The sequence below is a fragment of the Mesoplodon densirostris genome, chromosome 4 (assembly GCF_025265405.1).
Source record: "Mesoplodon densirostris isolate mMesDen1 chromosome 4, mMesDen1 primary haplotype, whole genome shotgun sequence".
NCBI lineage: Eukaryota > Metazoa > Chordata > Mammalia > Artiodactyla > Ziphiidae > Mesoplodon > Mesoplodon densirostris.
In genome coordinates this window covers 146,632,644-146,654,976 of record NC_082664.1, presented here as the reverse complement: position 1 = coordinate 146,654,976, position 22,333 = coordinate 146,632,644, and the positions used below count along the sequence as shown (strand labels likewise).

The following is a 22,333-nucleotide window of genomic DNA, read 5'->3' as shown; positions in this document are numbered from 1 at the left end:
AAATCAATGAAATCAAAAGTTGGCTCTTTGAAAAGATCTTTAAGTTAACAAATCTTTGGCTAGACTGACCAAGAAAAAATACAGTACATTCAAACAACTATGAAAGAGAGAATAAAACTACCAACCTTACAGAAATAAAAAAGGACTATTAGGTAATACTACAAACAATTGTATAGCAGCAAATTAGAAAACCTAGATGAAATCAACAAATTCCTAGAAAGACACAAACTACTGAAAACAGACTAAGCAATAGAAAATATGAATAAACCTATAACAAGTAAAAAATGAAATTGTTATCAAAAAACTTCCAAAAAATACCCAGGACTAGATGGCTTCACTGCTGAATTCTACCTAACATTTAAAAAGAATTGGGGGGACTTCCCTGGTGGTGCAGTGGTTAAGAATCCGCCTGCCAATGCAGGGGACACGGGTTCAAGCCCTGGTCTGGGAAGATCCCACATGCTGCGGAGCAACTAAGCCCGTGCGCCCCAACTACTGAGCCCACATGCCACAACTACTGAAGCCTGTGTGCCTAGAGCCCATCTCCGCAACAAGAGAAGCCACCACAATGAGAAGCCCATGCACCACAATGAAGAGTAGCCCCCGCTCACCACAACTAGAGAAAGCCTGCGTGCAGCAACGAAGACCCAGTGCAGCCATAAATAAATAAATTTATTTAAAAAAAAAAATTGGGACTTCACTGGTGGTCCAGTGGCTAAGACTCCATGCTCCCAATGCAGGGGGCCCGGGTTTGAACCCTGGTCAGGGAACTAGATCCCAGATGCTGCAACTAAGAGTTTGCATGCCGCAACTAAAGATCCTGCGCACCACAATGAAGCCATAAATAAATAAATAAATTTTAAAAAATGGATATCATCAAAATTAAAAATATTTTATGTATCAAAGAACACTATCAAGAAAGTGAAAAGAAAACCCAACAGATTGGGGAAAAAATATTTGCAAATTGTATATCTGATAAGGGGCTGGTATCTAGAATATATAAAGAACTCTTACAACTCAATAGTAAAAAGACAAACAACCTAATTTAAAAATGGACAAAGATTTCTCCAAAGAAGATATACAAATGGCCAGCGAGCACATGAAAAGCAGCTCAACTACATTTTATCAAGGAAATGCAACTCATAACCACAATGACACACCACTTTAAACCCACTAGGATGAGCAGAATCAAAGAGGGACAATGGAAGGTGGTGGCAAGGATGTGGAGAAATTAGAACCCTCATACACTGTTAGTGGAATATAAAATGGTATAGCCACTTTGGAAAACAGTTTGGTAATTGCTTAAAAAGTTAAACATAGAGTTACCATATGACCCAGCAATTTCATTTCTAGGCATATGCCTGAGAATTAAAAATGTGTCTACCCACAATCTTATATATGAATGTTTACAGCAGCATCACTCACAATAGCCAAAAGTAGAAACAACTTGAATGTCCACCAATTGATGAATGGATAAGTAAAATGTAGTTTATCCATACAATGGTATATTATTGTCAATAAAAAGAAATGAAGTACTGAGACGTACTACACCATGTATAAACCTTGAAAACATTATGCTAAAGTAAAAAAAGTCAGTTACAAAGACCACATAATATGATTCCTCTTAAAAGAAATATCCATAAGAAATCTATAAAAACAGAAAGTAGACTGGTGGTTGCCTACAGCTGGGAAGACTGGGAGAAATGGAGAGTGACTACTAATGGGTAGGTACAGGGCTTCTTTCTGGGTGATGAAAATGTTCTGGAATGTGTCATGATGGTTGCACAACTTTGTGAATATACTGAAAACCACTAAAAGTTGATTTTATGATGCACGAATGGTCTCAATTATAAAAAAGCAAAAAAAACCCAACACACCAAAAGACTAGAAAATTGCTAGTCACTATCTTTCATTTTTGTTTAATTGGTTTTATAAAATAGATGTTCGTCTGTTGTCTGTAGGGGTAACTAGAAAGGGAGGAATGAGAAAGACCAGGATTAATTCTTCATCTAAACTTGGAGGGAGAGACCCCAAGTGCAAAATTAACTGATGGTAACCAAAGAGGGGAGGAAAACATGAGATTAATGAGCCTCTGCAACAAGAGTCTGGAGACCGGTTTGGATCCAAGAATCCCCTTCTCTTGGTTACCCTAAAATGTAGTACCTTTGGTCCTCTTGAAGTTGTCAAGTTTATACTCTAGACCTTCCACAGCTGACACAGAATGGCTTCTAGGCAACCCCCGCTTTACAGATCTCTTTGAAGGAGAAATCATTTCCTGGTTGAAGAGATTTCTTCGAACTTTGGTCACTTCTGAAAGCATTAAGAAAAAAAGAAAGTCAAATATTATCATTAATAAAAGCCACATGTGGGAAAACAAAGATATCCAAAACAGAGAATCTGCTTGAGGAAACTATTTTACAGGCTGACTGCTATATTCACATTTACTAATAGGATTTCCTTAAATAGTACACTCACGTGGTATATCAAAACTATTTACAGGACTTCCCTGATGGCGCAGTGGTTAAGACTTCACGCTCGCAACGCAGGGGGCCTGGGTGCGATCCCTGGCCAGGGAACTAGATCCCACGTGCATGCCGCAACTAAGGAGCCTGCCTGCCACAACTAAAGGAGCCCACGTGCTGCAAATAAGACGTGGTGCAACCAAATAAATAAATTTTTTTTTTTAAAAACTTAAAAAAAATTTTTTAAACTACTTACATTTATAAATTTAATTTAAACCCAACCTTTCAGGAATACAAGGAAAGCCCACATCACTTAAATTAGAAGTTTTATTCACTGTAAAATGGACATAATCCTTAAGTAAGAGGTTGGATAATGTAAATCATAGTCCTTTTAATATATCCCAGTGTTAACGATATTTTTCTCACATTGGAACTTTTTGCTGCTTTGTATTCAGCGTCAAGCAGAGAAACTGTTCTTTTCAATCCCAGAGATTTCATTTTTCTTCTTTTGAGTATTTTACTAATTTGCTGGGATACAGTAGTCCCTCCCTATCTGCAGTTTCACTTGCCACATTTTCAGTTACCCGCAGTCAACCGCAGTCTGAAAATCCCAGAAATACATAAATCATAAGTTTTAAAGTTGTGTGTCTTTCTGACTAGTGTGATAAAATCTCATGCCATCCTGCTCTGTCCCACCCAAAACATGAATCACTCCTTTGTCCAGCATATCCCACCTGGTAGGCACTTAGTAGCCAGCTGGGTTATCAGATCGACTGTAGCAGTATAGCAGTGCTATATTCAAGTAACCCTTATTTTACTTAAATACCTCTTGTGCCCCAAAGCACAAAAGTAGTGATGCTGGCAACTTGGATATGCTGAAAAGAAGTCATAAAGTGCTTCCTATAAATAAAAAGTTTCTCAACTTAAGGGAAAAAAAAATCGTATGCTAAGGTTGCTACGATTTATGGTAAGAGTGAATTGTCTATCTGTGAAACTGTGAAGGAAAAATTCACGCTAGTTTTGCTGTCACAACTCAAACTGCAAAAATTATGGCTACAACGCATGAAAGTGCTTAGTTAAGATGGCAAAGGCATTAAATTTGTACAAGATATTTTGAGAGAGACCACATTCATGTAACTTTTATTATAGCATATTGTTATAATTGTTCTATTTTATTATGGTATTGTTAATTCTTACCATGCCTAATTTATAAATTAAACTTTATCATAGGTATGTATGTATAGGAAAAAACATAGTATAGGGTTTGGTACTCTCTGAAGTTTCAGGTATCTGAGGGTATTGGAACGTAACCCCTGTGGATAAGGGGGGAACTACTATATTTTAAATCCTCTTCCTAACTCCAGAGCATGAGAGTTGTAACCATCTAGACTCAAAGTTAGGAAAAATAGCTGAAGAGTCAGGAAATACTTGACAAAGCTAGCAGACTAGCATTTTAAACTTAATCTTAAGCAAGATGACCTGGTGGAGACCACTCAAAAATTCACCAAGAGTAAAAAAATTCTAAGAACAAGTCACTTAAATAAAAACCAAATAAACCAGGATCCACAAACTGGGAGGAGCCATTTTTACCCATCAATGACATAAACATTAAGGACACCAATAATGCACACCAAAGTTTCAAAAAAATGTTTCTCTATCTCCATTATAAAAGCCTCTGTTACCTGCCTTAGGCTGTCTATGAAACTGATTTACGGCCTGACAGCCAAATTTGATCTGTTATTTTCCATTTTTCCCAAATTTTGGAGAAGTTTAATTTCTATAGAAAATTTCAACGTAGAATCATGGTGACTTCCACGGTGGCGCAGTGGATAAGACTCCACGCTCCCAGTGCAGGGGGCCTGGGTTTGATCCCTGGTCAGGGAACTAGATCCCACATGCATGTTGAGACTAAGAGTTTGCATGCCACAACTAAGGAGCCCGTGTGCCGCAACTAAGGAGCTGGCAAGCTGCAACTAAGACCCAGCGCAACCAAATAAATAAATATTAAAAAAACCCAAAATCAAAAAAACACACACAGAATTGTCACTAAAATTCACCAACTGTCAACATTTTGTTTTGTCCCTCCATCTCTCTCTCTACGTTTGTACAACTGCCCACCCCAGAACACTGGAGAGTGAGTTGCAGACATCATAACTCTTCAGTTTCCTGTATTTCAGCATGTATGTATCTCCAAAGAACAAGGGCATATATCTAAACCATCTTCGAATTTCCTCTCATCGTCTCAGTAATATCCGTTATAGCTTTTTACCATACATTTAAGACCCAAGCAGGGATCATGTAGTGCACTTATGTCACACTTAAATTCCTTTTATCTAAACCAGCTCCACTGCCTCTTTTCTTTTTCGGCTTTCATGTTAATGGCATTAAAAAAATATTTTAGGGCTCCCCTGGTGGCACAGTGGTTAAGAATCCACCTGCCAATGCAGGGGACATGGGTTCGAGTCCTGGTCCGGGAAGATCTTCACATGCCACGGAGCAACTAAGCCCATGCACCACAACTACCGAGCCTGCACTCTAGAACCCGCGAGCCACAACTACTGAGCCCGCGTGCCACAACTACCAAGCCCGCGTGCCTAGAGCCCATGCTCCACAACAAGAGAAGCCACTGCCATGAGAAGCCTGCGCATCGCAACGAAGAGTAGCCCCCGCTTGCCACAACTAGAGAAAGCCCATACACAGCAATGAAGACCCAATGCAGCCAAAAATAAACAAAAAATACATAAATTAAAAAAAAAAATTTAGAACAGTTATTTTACAAAATGCAGTATTTTGAGACCGTGTGAACATCCTACTCCTCTAGCACACAGTACATGGACATATTTCATAAACCAACAATTACACAAAACTATAATTTTTAACTATATGCAACTGCTTAAATATATGTAATCAAAATAAAACTGTCACTGAGTACAACAAGGAAACAAAGTATACCTTGTACCGTGTCTTTCACTGGGAGTGGAGGCTGCTGAAGAGTAGGGTGAGAATTCTCCTGAAAGATGAGAAAATCCAATAAGAAAATTTAAATAAGAATTCATTTAAAAGAATAAAAATTCCACAAGAAACCCTTTGATCCTTGCAATTCCACTTGTAGGAATCTGTAACAGAAATAGTTGTAAAATGCACAAAAATAGGGCCTGGAAATATACACAACAAACTGTCATCAGCGATTACTTCTGAAGAATGGATGGTGAAGAGGCACTAACATTTAACTTCATATAATTTCAATTTTTAAACGATGTTTCTTTATATCTTTTATAAGTAAAAGATCAGGGAAACCCCATAATATTAGAGGATGGCTATATACTCTCAGGAACGTCTCTGTATAAAACTGCTATTTGGGGACTTCCCTGGTGGTCCAGTGGTTAAGACTCCACGCTTCCACTGCAGGGAGTGCTGGTTCGATCCCTGCTTGGGGAACTAAGATCCCACATGCCATGTGGCGCGGCAGAAAAAAAAAATACCCACCTGCTATTTATTTGCTATTATAGTAGAGGATTCAAGTGCCTAAACTCAAATGGCATCTAAACAAGAGAACTGTTTTTAAAGATTTTGTTGCTGTTTTTTCAATTATGCCACTGTAATCATTAAAGAATAAACAGCCAAATAGGAGCGGAAACTTAACAAATGATATTCTTTTTTAACCAAAATCAAATCCTGATCTCAGTAAATCTGGTCTTAAAGAAGTTAACTTTCTAGGCCAATCTGAAACAAAAGTTTTCCAAAAGGAGTGCTAGAAAGGACTGCTAATTGTGTAAAATCTAGTGAGAGAGGTGGTCCAATACCTTTTGGACTTCATACTCTCTGAACAAAATCTCCAAGATAACTAAGATTTGCATCTTATTCACTCATACATATTAAGGTAACTAAGAAAGTGAACACCACTAACTCTTCAAAAGAAACCCCACCTCCAGTACTAAAGCACAGCTGTAAATCTCTAGAAACAAACCACTATTGTAATGATTCATGCTTCTTAAGCGAGTTCTCCTAGAATTTTAACTCTTCTCATAATTCATGCAGTTCAAAAGTTTCAATGCATTTTTTTGTCTCTCTCCTCTTAGTAAGACATTAATTCTTAGTAAATAGACTTCAGCTGGATTTCTTCCTTTGCAACCAACAAGTCCTAACATCTACTGCCACAGAAAAATAATTACCACCTGGCTTCATGAGTTTTTTTGTTTGCTTTCGTAACTTGTTATTGATGTAAAACATACTTACTGAAAAGTACTTTCTGGTACACAATCAAAGTCCTATTATGATTGTACATTATTTTTCAATGGCTTCTTTTGCTTATGTTATTATTTCATGAGTTTTCTTAACTACATTAAAGATTTTGAATTAACTTATTCATTCCTAACTTTTACTATTTTTTTCCCCTTAATATTACCTTTGTCACACTTTTGGGAAAAATGATTAATCTTTAATAAACTTATATTTCTTTATTCCTTAGATTACAGTTGTAGACACATTTATAAAAATACCTTTTATTTCTGTATCCTCCAATGCTCATTTCTTAAAAGTAAAGACACCGTGTTTCAGAATAAAGACACAGACCTACTAGAGAATGGACTTGAGGATATGGGGAGGGGGAAGGGTAAGCTGTGACAAAGTGAAAGAGCGGCATGGACATATACACACTACCAAACGTTAGGTAGATAGCTAGTGGGAAGCAGCCGCATAGCACAGGGAGATCAGCTCGGTGCTTTGTGACTGCCTGGAGGGGTGGGACAGGGAGGGTGGGAGGGAGATGCAAAAGGGAGGGGATATGGGAACATATGTATATGTATAACTGATTAAATTTGTTATAAAGCAAAAAAAAAAAAAAAAAGACACTGTGTTTCATTCTTATTTATTGTATGAACTCATGCCCAAAGTGATACCACTTTCTACCTCCTGGAAATGACTTACATTTTTCGTAGCTCTCTTGGATACTTTGGGAATTTCAATTTGTCGCAGATTTTGTGAAACCTCTGCAATGCTTTTATGTCTTATTGCATTTTTCCTTTTAAAAATAGAAAGAAACAGTCAATATACACTGAATACAGGTTACAGCTAGTTATATCAGAATGGAACTAGAGTTTAAAATAAAACACTTAAATAAAAGTCGGTTATCTTGAGGTTGGCCTGAACTTACAGTAAAACAAGTCAATCCCAGAATTTCTAAAAGTAACAACTATAAATTTAACTAGTTATGAACAATGAAGAGCATCATGGAAAATATACAAAGTAAGCTGAAACCCCAGGCTTATCTCATGGAAGGTTCCTAGTTCTTGGAGACCCCATGTGGAGAGTCAAGAGGGGACTGTGACTACAATACAAGACTATATGTTCCCCAGATAATATAGAGTGTCAGATGCTCCTTGTTAAGAACTCTAATAATTGGCTTCTGTGATTCAGACATAAGGGCAACTACTAATTCAATAAATTATAGACAAAGACAACTGGACTATGGCTTAAACATACCCTATACCAGAACTGTAACAGTGCAAGTAATTCCTTTAATTCCTTGAGCTCCTACCTTCTCTTCTTAGCTGATCTGGTACGAAGCTCCTCCAGTTGGTCAGATTCAGTGACACCCGACACTGACCTATGAGCATTTGACATAAGAGGCACAGAAAGGGGTGATTTGCTCCCCTGTGTCATGGAGTCATCACTGAAAAAATCTGTAGGAAGGACACCAGCCAGCTTCTGAGGAATCACAAATGCTAGGCTGTTGTAAAGATTTCCAAGTATCTTTGGGATTGAATCAATATACCTGTGGAATAGATTGATTAAATATGGAACAGTCAGTCACCATTCCACCCTCTCTACTCCCTTCCTCACCCAGCATGAGAAATAGTCCTTACAATTCTACAATTCTGAGACAATACCTACATAAGTTCTTGGTAAAATTATTTTAAATTTAAATTAGTCATCAAACTTACAATTCCAAAATTTCTTCCAGAAACTTTGCTAGGTATGCCGAATCTTCAGTTAAACACACCATGCGCAGCAAATCTGTCACCTGAAGATTTCAGAAAATTACCACATGGCCTCTGCAGGAAGCTGAATGCATCTACAGCACATCCCCAGTGGCACTAAGCAGTATACTTGCCTCCTCCACTACTTGCTCCATTTCATCTATATGTTCATATACGGAAGGGCACTGCCGACACATCTCCAAATGAAGAAATACCTGGAGCTGGCACCTTGAGAGGAAAAAAAAAAGCTTGGTTATATCTGCTTTGAGTGTCACTTAACTGAAATGAAAGTTCCTTCCTTATGCAGAGATCTGTTTACATAAGAAATAACAACCCAAAAGAAGAGCCATTGCTTTCTAAATAGCAGTATGGTTATTAGGTAAACAGGTGTTGCAAACTGAACATTAGAACATTATAGAGAATCAGCTACAAAAGCCTCTTCAAGCAATTGGCAATCTATTTTAAACTGATATATAATCAGCCATTAAAAAGAAAAATGAAATAATTCAATTTGCAGCAATAGGAATGGACCTAGAGATTATCATACTAAGTGAAGTAAGTCAGAAAGAGAAAAACATACATCACTTATATGTGGAATCTGAAATAGGACACAAATGAACTACCTATGAAACAGAAACAGACTCACAGACATAGAAAACAAACTTATGGTTACCAAAGGGCAAAGGGCGTGGGGGAGGGATAAATTAAGAGTTTGGGACTAGCAGATACAAACTATGTTATATATAAAATAGATAAACAACGACATTGTAAAACAACTATACTCCAATAAAAATTTTTTTAAAAAGATAAATAAGGTCCTAGTGTGTAGCACAGGGAATTATATTCAATATCCTGTAATAAACCATAATGGAAAAGAATTTTTTTTAAATGAAAAATTAAATTGATACAAGTAAATCTTGGGAGCTCTGTTTTGGAGTAATGGTTTAAAAAAAAAAAAAAGGAGACTTCCCTGTTGGTCCAGTGGAAAAGAATCCGCCTTACCATGCAAGAGATGTGGGTTCAATCCCTGGTCAGGGAACTAAGATCCCACATGCCGCGGGGCAACTAAGTTCACACGCCACAGCTACTGAGCTCGTGCACCTCAACTAGAGAGCCCACGTACTCTGGAACCCGCGTGCCACAACTAGAAGGAAGCCCACGCACCGCAAGGAAGAGCTGCGTACTGCAACTAAGACCCAATGCAGCCAAAAATTTTAAAAAATTAAAAAAATCATAATAAATAAATCTTTAAAAAAATTAAAAAGGTAATTACTCTCTGACTTTATCTTCTTTATCCAGTTTTCCTATATTCTGTCGAAGACTTTTGCTAGTTTTCAAGAGGTTGTTTCTTACTTGATGTAGGCAGTTCATCTGAAAATACAAAATTAAATAGGAGAATATTAATATTAATGCTTATCATTATTTCTAATTTCTTCACAGCTGACTAATGCCCTAAGAAGGGAAGTACATCCTCTTTCTTTCATTTGAATGAAAAATAGTGTAATATTCTTTTATATTTTTTAAAAGAACATGTAGAAAAGTGTTTGAGAGCAAGTGGGCATGGATACAGCAAGCCTGCAGATTTGAACTTTCATAAAAGGAAGATTCCATAAAGTAGTGATTGAGAAGTCTAAGCAAAATGAATCAACATTTTAAAGAAATGTTCCAGGTGACTCTAAAGTGCAGTCAGGGTTAAGAACCACTGGCTTGGGCTTCCCTGGTGGCGCAGTGGTTGAGAGTCTGCCTGCCGATGCAGGGGACACGGGTTCGTGCCCCGGTCCGGGAAGATCCCACATGCCGCGGAAACAGCTAGGCCCATGAGCCATGGCTGCTGAGCCTGTGCGTCCGGAGCCTGTGCTCCGCAGCGGGAGAGGCCACAGCAGTGAGAGGCCCGCGTACCGCAAAAAAAAAAAAAAAAAAAAAAAAAGAACCACTGGCTTAATTCATGCAGCTAACATGCAACTCAGATGAGGATAGAGCTTTCACTGGAAGGGAAGTACATGTAATTACTCCCACTTGGCCCATTTCCTTGATTTCTGCCTTCCCAGTGGACTATGTCCATCTTTCAAGACCTAGAATTGTGCTCACCCCCTCACTCATCATTTTTGAAATGTGCACTGCATAACAGATATTTTCCAAGACGTATGAGCCAGACCCACCAACAAGCAACTAACATTGTTATGACAAACAACAATATCCGGATTCCCTTACTTCTAATTCCTTGGTGCCTTTGGACTTTAGGAATGCTTTAATGTTTGAGATCATGTTCAGAGCACATGAATACAACACGATTTCTCCTGTGGCCACAGTCTTTTGGTAATTTTCATGTATGTAAGATAGTAGCTCCTCCTCAGTTTTAAAATCTGTGAGGAAAAAAAGTCAAATTGATCATCAGACCCAGCTGAAGTCATTGTATTGTTTAAGCCAGTGGTTATCAACTGGGAAGTTTTGCTGCCCAGGGACATCTGGCTATGTCTGGGTGGCAGTGACTAGTGGGGAGAGGGAGGGTACTACTGGCATCTAATGGGGTGGAGGCCAGGGATGCTGCTAAACATCTTATAGTTCATAGAGGATTATCTGGTCCAAAATGTCAAAAATGTTGAGGTTGAAAAGTTCAGAGTTAGTGATTAATTTTAAGGGTTTGCAAATCACATGTACATGTTATAAATTTAAGGATAACCAGTAATGGAGAAGAAATAAACTATACAACCTCCAAACTTAGCAGAAAGGAAAAAGATGCATAAAGAAAACTTGATTAATCCCATAGCCTGCTAGAAAGGCAAAACAACAAGCGAAAGCACAAAATAAGACACTAAAATATACCCTAGCTTATCAGTAATCATAATAATTATAAATATTTATTTTACGAATACACTTGCTGGTTAAATAAAAGATAGAGGGCTTCCCTGGTGGCGCAGTGGTTGAGAGTCCGCCTGCCGATGCAGGGGACACGGGTTCGTGCCCCGGACCGGGAAGATCCCACGTGCCGTGGAGCGGCTAGGCCCGTGAGCCATGGCTGATGGGCCTGCGCGTCCGGAGCCTGTGCTCCGCAACGGGAGAGGCCACGACAGTGAGAGGCCCGCGTACCGCAAAAAAATTATGCTGTTTACAAAAGACATACCCAAAACACATGACAAAGAAACAGTGGAAATAAAAGAATAGAGGTATAATCACAAGGAAAACATAAATGATTTTGTATAGACCTAAAAAGAAAGCCTCAAAATATATGATGCAAAAATTGGCAGAACTGCAAGGAAATTTAGACAAATCTACATGGTGGAAGACTATAATACAATCATCTCAGTTATATATTCTTTTAAGTAGAAAAAAATTAATAAGGATTTTGAATATTCAAATATTAAGATGAATATTTATGGAACCAAGTACCCCAAAATTAGAGAATACACATTATTTTCAAGTACACATGGAATATTAACAAAACAATCACATATTAGGCCATAGAGTTTCAACAAATATTAAAGATTCAATATCTTACAGAACACTGTGCACAGTCCAAAAAAATTAAAAGCTAATTACAAAAATAAAACACTCCCTTCTATTACTGATGTCAGAAAATATTTAGATGTATCAATGAAAACAGAATATAGCAAACTTATATAATGCAGCTAAATTTATACCTAAAGGAAAATTTATAGACAAATTATCTTTTTAAAGAAAAATTTAAAACCAAATTAGCTAAGGGTCCAACACAAGAAATAACACAAAAGAGTAAATCCAAATAATAAAGAAGGCAATAATAAAAATAAAAACAGAAATGAATTAAGTAGGAAAAAAAGAAATGAGAGAGCAACAAAAACAAAGATGATTCAAGAAAATAAAGCAGAAATTCAAAATACTATTAAGAGATAAGGTTTAAGTTCAATTTTTCCATAAACATATCCAGTTATTCCTGCACCATCTGTTGAAGATTATCCTTGTCCTGTTGAATTGTTGGGGGCACTACTGTCAAATATCAATTTACCACTGTTGTGCAGGTCTATTTCTGGAAAGGATCTAGTCCAGAAATTATGCTAATGCCACACTGTCTTGCATTACTGTTAATTTTGCTCTCCCATCCACATTCTGGTATACCATACTAGCTCATCGAAGAGGTGCTATCTCACTCAAACTGATTATCATCTATGATCCAGTATTCCACAGGAAAAGAAAATGTTTAAAGAAGCAGAAAACATTCATTCCAGAATTTTCGAAAGAACTCAAAGGTGACATCAGGTAATTATTGCCCAAAGTTCATAAGCTATTGTCACAATCACCCCACAGTACTGGCACTGTCAGTGTGAGCTAAGAATGTATGTACCCTGAGCATGAGAAACATACTGTAATTCAATCCATTTTTAAAGAAGAAGAAAGAACAAATAGGAAAATAAAAGCTACTGGACTAAATTCGTCTGCCTGACTTTGAAAGACCTCAATAATCCAAGCCTAGATTATTCACGAACCTTTTCCTTTCTCTTCATTCACAAATGTATAAAACTTCTTTAACCACTTAACTTCTTTAACCACTTAAAGGGCCAAGACACAGCCCTTCTTTGTGACTTTGCTTATGCTAATCCTCCATCTAGCACACACTTCTTTTACCTTTCTGCTTTCTAAACTCTGCTCATTCTTCAAAGTCTAACCTGGGCTCCACTGGCTCCGTAAAAGCCTTCTCAGCCTGTTCTGCTCAAGACTGGACTTTCCCTTTCTTGACTCCTGAATGTAAAATGAACAAGTATTACTTTACTTCCAAAATGAACAAGTATTTACTTCCAAAATGAACAAGTATTTTCTGTTACAGTCTCTTGGCTCTCTTATGTATCCATTTCACCAATTTGTTGTGTATATGAATGTGTATATATATATATATATATATATATATGTTCATTATTATTCTTTGTAGCTGGATCATAAATCTAAGGAGAGGAAATTATCTTATTATTTACTGTACTCCCTATAACACACTTGTGGACATACAGTAGATAGCCAATAAATGTTCATTAAGCGAGGGATATGATTAAAACTTAAAAATATGAGAGTACAGAAGAGTAAACATGAATTTAGATACCAAAATGCAATGGAACTGAGGAATACCTTTAGGTTTAGAACTTCTTAGTGTTCTTCCTTTGTTTTCCAATTTATCTGCTGTTCTTCCATTGGCTATCTTTTGGATCCCTTTCTCCCCAGCTGTGTCTGGACTGCCATCTGGATGTAACTTCTGAGCCTTTACATTCAGTCTTGCAACATTCAGCATCTTTAAGGAACGGCACATGGTATTCATCTTCTGCCTCACTGGAGTACGAGGGACACCTCCTACCAAAACGACGTCGTGGGAAGGAAAGTAAAGTAACTTTTACTTCTGTGGAATCAAGAACTACTTTAATCCAGATGAAATATTCTGTGAAGGAATACTGAAATGAAGTATATCCATTCAGAATGATCTGAATTAGGTAGTTCTTGCATCTCTTTCTACCTACAACACAGGGTAGAAAGAGCTCTTTTTTAAAATGAAGTTTAGGAACTAAATATCTCAAGGTGATTTTTACAACTAATGCCAAAGAGACAACAGACAAATGCCGACCGAACTGACTCATTTTGGTGTTACCCAGTAGTCACAGAGTTGTGATGAAACTCTTTTGAAAGGCAATTAAGCAGTCTGCATCCAGAGCTCCCTTTTCCATGAATAACTTGTTCATGGAAACTTATACTAAGGAAATCACTCAAAGGTAAACCATATGCATGATGTACACTACAGTATTATTTATAATGGTAAAAACTGAAAACAATCTACATGTTCAACATAAGAAATGTGCAAATTTTGTTAAGCAATGAGGTAACTAAAAAAGCAAAGTAGTAGATAAACAAGTAATTATAAGCAGCACACAAAGTTGTATTTAAATTTCTGTTATAACTAAAAACAAAAATGGTTTAATTCATTAAGAAGGTAGGATTGTGGGAGATTCTTAAAATCACTATTGTACTAATATAATTACTTTCAAATATGAAATATAAGAACTTGTCCTTCTTTATTCAGTTACCATTTCAACTTCATTTTAAGGAATATCAATCTTTTAAAACACAGTGTCAAAAAAGACTGTAAGAAACAGCCTTTCTATGTGCTTACGCTTCTTTTTGCTGTCTTCCTGACTGGACACAGTATATTCTTCACGAGACTTTCTCTGGTAGAGCTCAGAGAGGCAACGTGTCAATTCACTTTCAGTTTTGGAAGGCTCTTCCTTATTAGATGAGGCAGCCTGTAGTAACCTGTTAATAAGTCAAGATGTCTAGTACAAAGTTGAAATTCTGATTTTCCAAAATGCTTTAAAAACAAAGCAACAACAGTATTCATTATCCTTTTAAAAGCTAATCAAAAGATGTCTCCACAAGATGCCTTCACAAGTATTTTTTCTCAGGAGGGAAAATGTCCCTCTTCTCATTTATGATTTGTATAAATTCAGGGGCAGAAGCTACCTGTTCACAAAACCATTAATGTATTAATACATACAGTATTGACTTTTATTAATAAGATTCTTCATGTCCTAGGGTACATGTCTCATTATGGCAACTATTTCACTCACTTCTGGGCTTCCATAATTTTGACCCAGTTTCCATACATAAAAGTCAAGGTGATGTAATACAGTGTAGTGAGTATCAGAATAACTTTTGAGTAATTGTTTCACACTCTAGTAAACTAATTTGGGATTGATGAGCAGGGAAAGAAATAGGGCAGGGGAGATGATTAGTTATTAACTGCTTTCCCTCCTACAGCTAAATACCAGTCACTAAGGAAATAATGAAAATAGTACAACTTTCAAAATGTATTATTTCTGGGGCTTCCCTGGTGGCGCAGTGGTTGAGAGTCCGCCTGCCGATGCAGGGGACACGGGTTCGTGCCCCGGTCCAGGAGGATCCCACGTGCCGCGGAGCGGCTGGGCCCGTGAGCCATGGCCGCTGAGCCTGCGCGTCCGGAGCCTATGCTCCGCAGCGGGAGCGGCCACAACAGTGAGAGGCCCGCCTACCGCAAAAAAACAAAAAACAAACAAAAACAAACCCCCAAAATGTATTATTTCTATTTCATTATCTTCCATTATCTGATATCATCTGACTTAAAAGTAGCAGAAAGTTATGGTGTCATTAGTTGAATTAGTTCATACAAGCAGCAGGTCTGAAGCAGCCTAATTCTCCTAAGTGTGCTGGTATGTCCTTGAGCAGTGAGGAGGGTTGCTTTCTCCCCGTTAATTTACTGTAACTGCTTCAGATTTTTTTAAAATAAAATTAAGCATCATGGACACAGAGAAAGCCTCACCCAATTTCTTCCCATCCCTTCCTCCCAGAGGTATTCCTAGATTCGTGTGTACCTTATTTACAGAGACATACATATGTAACAAAACGAACAAACTGCTGTTTCATATGTTGTAAATCTTATGAAAATGGTATCATACAACACCATCCTTTGGCAATTTTGTTTGCACTCAACATATTTTTCACGTGTTGCTCTGGTTTATCCAGTTTTACTAATCTATGTATAATATTCTATTGTAAAACTATACTGTAATTTATTTATCCATTTCCCTGCTGAGAGTCTGCTAGTCCTTTCCACTGGAAATGAACATTCTAGCACAGCTCTCCTTGTGTTTGTGCAAAAATTTCTTCAGTGCAGACACCTAGAAGTAGAATTGCTGAGTGTCAGAGTATGTGAAGTTTCTGCTTTACTAGGAACATTGTTCTCTAAAATGGTTGTAACCACTTTACACTTCTACCATCTAAAATGTGCTCATTTCCCACATGCTAATTTTTGACAACCTAATAGGTGTAAAATAGAATCTGATGGGTTTTTCCATGTTGTGGTTTTAATTTCCACTTGCCTACGCTGGGTATCTTTCCAAATTACTGCTCTGTTGGATTTCCTCATATGAATTGCTTGTTCACAATTTTTTAAAAAATTTATTTATTTTTGGCTGTGTTGGGTCTTTGTTGCTGCACGCAGGCTTCCTCTAGTTGCGGCAAGCGGGGGCTACTCTTCGTTGCGGTGCGCAGTCTTCTCATTGCAGTGGCTTCTCTTGTTGCAGAGCATGGGCTCTAGGCGCATGGGCTTCAGTAGTTGTGGCTCATGGGCTCTAGAGCACAGGTTCAGCAGTTATGGCACATGGGCTTAGGTGCTCCACGGCATGTGGAATCTTCCTGGACTAGGGATCGAACCCATGTCCCCTGCATTGGCAGGTGGATTCTTAACCACTGCGCCACCAGGGATACCCCACTTGTTCACATTCTTTGCCCGATTTTCTGTTGGATTTCTTATTTTTAGGAGATCTGTACTAACTTGGATACTAATCCTTTGCTGGTTATATGGATTACAGCTACCCAAGTCTATGACTAGTCTTCATCATATAGACATTTTAAAATTCATTATAGTCATATATGTTCCATCATGGTTTGAATTTTTTAGGTCTTATTTGAGAAATCCACCCTTAGCCTAATCTTCTTCTCTAGTGTTTCTCCTTCTTACAATTTTAAAGTTTTTACTTTTCACGTTTGGTTTTTTCAGTTTATTTGGAATTTATCATTATGTCTGCTGTGAAGTAGAAATCTAATTTTTTATCTTTTTCTTCTGGATAGCCAATCAACACCACCATTTACTGAATAGTCTATTCTTTCCCTGCTGCTTCTACTCCACTGGTCTATCTGTTGATCCTTGCACCGATACCACACTATGTTATTTACTACAGCCTTATGGTAAATTTTGCTATCTCATATGGGAAGGTGCACCTGTTATGCTCTTAGCCTTTTTGAGCTGTACCATGTCCATGAATCAGAAGACTCATTATTATAAGATGTCAATTCTTCCCAAATGGACCTATAAGCTCAATACACACTCAATCAAAAATCCTAGCAGGCTTTTTTTGGGTGTGTGGAAACAGGCTGATTCTAAAATTTACATGGAAATGCAAAGTGTCTAAAATAGCCAAAGCAATTCTGAGAAAAAAAAAGAACAAAGTTGAGAGGACACAGACTACCTGATTTCACTACTCAAGATAATGTGGTATTAACATAATTTCTGGACTAGACTCTTTCCAGAAATAGACCTGCACATTGGTGGTCAACTGATTTTGACAAAGGTGCCACAGTGATTGAGAAAAAGATTGTCTTAACAAACGGAGTTGGAACAACTGGGTATCTTTATGAGAAAAATAAACCTCAAATTTACTTCTTAATATTTTGAATTCCTGCCATATCTTTTACATTTCCAATATTATTTATGACTGCTCATACAAGTAGCTCAATCTTGCTATAGATTATTTTATTTGGCTTCTCAAAGAATCATCTTTTTTTTCTTGATTTCTATTTGATTTATTATTTTTATTATTGCCTTCTTTTTTTAATTTTTGGGTTTACTCTCTTGTATTAAGTGTGTCGGTCTCAGCTAATTGGTTTTTATTTTTTCTCTTCAAAAGATACTTTAAATTTCCCTTTAAGTATAAATTTAGCTGCATTATTCAAGTTTGCTATTTTCCTTTTTTATTGAGATTTAATACTAAATATTTTCTGACATCTATGAGTGTATTTTGTTTTTGTAATCAACTTTTTCTAAATTTTTAGTTCTGATAAAATACACAACATAAATTTATCATCTTAATCACTCTTAAGTACAGAGTTCAGTGGTATTAAGTATATTCATAATACCATCATGTCCATCCATCTCCAGAATTCATCTTGTAAAACTGAAACTCTAGGGGCTTCCCTGGTGGCACAGTGCTTGAGAGTCCGCCTGCCAATGCAGGGGACACGGGTTCGTGCCCTGATCCGGGAAGATCCCACATGCCGCGGAGTGGCTAGGCCCGTGAGCCATGGCCACTGAGCCTGCACGTCTGAAGCCTGTGCTCCGCAACGGGAGAGGCCACAACAGTGAGAGGCCCGCGTACTGCAAAAAAAAAAAACAACAAAAACCCTGAAACTCTATACCCATTAAACAATATTCTCCATTTGTAATTAGTTTTTAATATTATTGGACTATACTCAGAAAAGGTGGTCTGTTAAAAACAACAACAACAAACTCACATGCAGATAACTGAGAGCTGACTTCAATAATCAATACCCAGAGAAAAAAATAAGTTTTACCAAAATGACTCCATCAGATTTGAACTGGCACCACTAAAGTTAGAGCAAGGAAACCACTTCTCCACAACAGAGGAATTCCAGGGAGCTGTGCGGCCAAGCTCCTGCTGGGCCCATTCTGGAGTAGGCGGAGCTACAGAAACAAAGGAGCAGAGATGGAAGAGGAAAAGAGGCATTAGAAGCAAAGCAGAGAATTCCAAGCACTTGCTCCTCCCTTGGACTGATTGCATTCTTCCAAAGACATAAAAAGCAGCATCATTAACAAATGTTCCTTCAGCTGCACCCCCACTCCCAACAGGCCTATGTTGTCTATGAAAAATGTGCAAACACGGGCTTCCTGAATGTTCCTCAAACACACCAGACACACAAACCTTGGCACTTACTGTTGCTTCTACAATGTTCTCTCCCTATCACTTCCTTCAAAGCCTTTGCTCAGATATCACTTTTTTAACAAGGTCTGTTTAAAATAACAACCCTCCTATCATTTAACACTCCCCATTCCTTTTTCTCCGCTTTATAACTATAGCACTTAACTCTTTCAAACATACTATATAATTTCCTTATTTAATTTATTGCCTTGTCTCCCCTGACTAGATAAGTTTCTTAAGAACAGAGACCTTTGTCTATTTTGTTCTCTGATGTACTCCCAGCCCCTGGAACAGAGCCTGACATACAGCAGGCACTCAACAAATCTATTGAGTAAATATGAATGGAAGAAATATCAAATTGATTATATTTATATCTATCTAGCATAAATAAGGTTTGTATCATATCAGTAACAGTGCAACAAAGTGGAAGGAAGACAGAATCATAACAGTTTTACATGTAGTCTTTATTAAACGTATTAAAAACCAGGTTTCCTCTTATACCTTCAATTTCAAACTGGTTTCACAGAGACTTTGGCCTCCTCAGAAGTGCCTCAGGATTTCTATAAATAATGATTTAAACTGCCAGAAATATTGTAGCCTACTTTTATCTATTTTATAACAGATATTGGGCTCTACTAAGAGCACATTGAAAAAAAGTTATGTTGCTAGAAAAGATGGTATACCACTAACCTAGAGTATGGTAGTTATTGCTTCAGAAGCTTACCTGAGGTAGCAGGATCTTCAGGTGAATTGTGAATCTGATTCAATACACCATCCACAACCTCAGAAAAAAGGGAAGCTGAAGCCTGGGGGCTCTCTGCCACAACCGTTTGGAGAAAATGTCTTTGAAATTCAGTCTCCTTGGTGTGGAACACAGTGAGAATTGTAGCACTGGCAGAGAAGGGGGAAATAACTCCAGTGATGGGGGGCCAGCCTTCACCAGGGTCCACACTGGTAACCTACATAAGAAGATCTAATTAGTTGGGAATATTGTTGACATATGTCTAAAAAGGCATGTAGTTTAGTAAAAGACAGAATGATCGTTTCATCCAATGATTAATATAAAAGAGAAAACTGGAAAAGACAGACTTCATGGATATTAGTGCTAGAACTGAACTTACTGATCATCTAATCCTAATCCCTCAATTTACAGATAAGAAAAACCTAAGGTTATTAGGAATATTTACTAAGCACTTATTATGTACTTATTATAACTCACTGGATTTCCATAACCACTCTGAAGTAAAAATGATTATTATCGGAACTTCCCTGGCGGTCCAGTGGTTAAGACTCTGTGTTTCCACTGCAGGGGGCATGGGTTCGATCCCTGGTTGGGGAACTAAGATCCTGCATGCCATGAGGCACAGCAAAAAAAAAAAAAAGATTATCCCCATATTATAGAGGAGGAATTAAGGTTGAGGAATAAGCAACCTGTTTGTCACCCAGTTAATAAGAGGCAGAAGCCAAGAGTGTATGAATTTGAAACCCATGTTCTTAACCAGGAATCAATTCTACCACTTAAGGGGATTTATTCAGATCACATGGTGGGCAGCAGAGCTGAGATCTAATCCAGGTCACCTGACGCCCTGACTCCAGTGCTCTGTCAGAGCACATAACTCTTAGAACATCTGTCCAAATGACTACTCAGTTTTTCTCTGGAATGTTTTACAGTGGAATCCAGAAGATAAAAAGCTTTCTGAGCTTACAAAAGCAAAAGACAAAGTAAAGTAAGGAATTACTGGTAGTTAAAAAATTAGCATCACCTTTATATCAAATCTGGGTATGTATGTATTCCTTTTCAGAAGACATTACTAAATTTATATCAAATCTGGGTATGTATGTATTCCTTTTCAGAAGACATTACTAAATTTGTATAACTACTGGACACTAGTATATCTAATTTTACAACGTAGGGTTTTCTTAAAAAATGAAATATATTTATTACGTAAAAGTAATAAATACATAATGCAACATTTAAAAAATGAGAAACCACCCATCACTTCACTGCCCTAATATAATCATTCCATTTGGCCCACTGCCTCTTCCCTATGTGAATATAATTTGGTTTAATTGGATTCAAGGTACATGCAATTTTTATAAGCTGTTTCGTCATTAATGAGCATTGTCACGATGCTATAATACTTGCAAAAATATCATCTGTTTCACTGAGACTGTATTATGTAGGCACTCCTTGGCTTTTCATAAATGCACTTATTTCACTTTACCAGTGTGTTATTAGACCAGAATAACTTGCCACGTGGAAGATACCTACCAGATGTAACTCTTCAGCAGTCAGCCTGTTTACCAGCTGCTGAAATAACATCCTTTGGGTTGATTTGTTACCCTCTGGACTTTGTAGCATCCAGCTATCAGTGCCCAAAGTGCAGCTTGTTGGGAGGGACCACTGGGTCACTGTGCCTTTTAGAAAAATTCTGACTGGTTTCTGAAAATGTCTCTGATGCATGGCCAAGGGTTCTAGAGTAACTGTCCATGTTTCTTGAATCTCTTTGCCTGTTAGAAATAAAGAATATTGAAATTCTAATATCAGAAGTAGCTCCTAATAAGAGATTTAATAGTAAGAAAAAAAAATTAGATTGCCAGCCGAGGTACTAGTATTGTCACTTAGTTCACACTTCAACCCTCATTCTACTGCTATCATAGTAAGTTCATTCAGTTCTATAGGAAAAGCTGTATATGACTGGAATTACAATGGTGTGACTTGATTTCAGAACTTCTCAATAATTATGACTTAGAAATAAGTATTCAAGCAATACACACACACAAAACCCACTGCTTCTTAAATCCATAAAATACAGTGCATCCTATCTTACGAGTTTAAATTCTAAAGACAAAACTGCTTTCCATGAAGAGAGGTGAGGTTCCCTTAACATCTTTCTTTCACTACCAAGCAGTGTTTCCCCGGCTTTAGTAAAATCCTGGCTGAAAGTTTCAAAACTACTCTTGAAATTTCCTTAAATTGTCCATAGTGTATAATATAGTTTTATGTACATATCTGTATATGGTATTATTTATGGGACTACATAATGATTCAGAAATTAGATTCACTATATAGCAAATCATATGATAAAGCAAATTTATGAAGATTCCAACATGTTGGCTCTTCCTGGTACCAGGCACCATTTTCTGCTTCAATTGACTAATTTGTTATTTCTTCTCTGAGTCAATCACTGATTTTCTATGATCTTCAATTTATCAATCTCTTTTATGAAGCAGTGAAACCTTACTACCCATTTGCTTGGGCACCTGAACAATATTATCCCTCTTTGCAAAAAGTTGGGAAACTCTTTAAAAACATTCACTTGTCCTTTTTACATGGGCTTACAGTTGTACCAAACTTCAGTCCTTTCCTGTGGTATCTCTGATTTTGCTTAGATATCTTTCAATGACAAGCGTT

The 22,333-nt window shown here is 37.4% G+C and overlaps 1 protein-coding gene across 3 annotated transcripts in view; it reads right to left on the bottom strand.

The window, feature by feature from the left end:
* Positions 1-22,333, bottom strand: part of TICRR (TOPBP1 interacting checkpoint and replication regulator) — a 47,794-nt gene that overhangs the window by 16,589 nt on the left and 8,872 nt on the right. For 2 of the 3 annotated variants that reach the window (XM_060097363.1, XM_060097364.1), the window contains exons 3-15: positions 21,191-21,429; positions 19,643-19,877; positions 18,554-18,683; positions 14,562-14,701; positions 13,532-13,750; positions 10,652-10,803; positions 9,714-9,811; positions 8,575-8,668; positions 8,405-8,484; positions 7,999-8,235; positions 7,389-7,482; positions 5,415-5,472; positions 2,164-2,310 (exon numbers count right to left, since the gene is read on the bottom strand). In XM_060097363.1, the coding sequence (XP_059953346.1) occupies positions 2,164-2,310; positions 5,415-5,472; positions 7,389-7,482; positions 7,999-8,235; positions 8,405-8,484; positions 8,575-8,668; positions 9,714-9,811; positions 10,652-10,803; positions 13,532-13,750; positions 14,562-14,701; positions 18,554-18,683; positions 19,643-19,877; positions 21,191-21,429 (1,923 nt within the window). The remainder of the gene's footprint in view (positions 1-2,163; positions 2,311-5,414; positions 5,473-7,388; positions 7,483-7,998; positions 8,236-8,404; positions 8,485-8,574; positions 8,669-9,713; positions 9,812-10,651; positions 10,804-13,531; positions 13,751-14,561; positions 14,702-18,553; positions 18,684-19,642; positions 19,878-21,190; positions 21,430-22,333) is intronic. The other variant, XM_060097365.1, reaches the window with a different exon arrangement.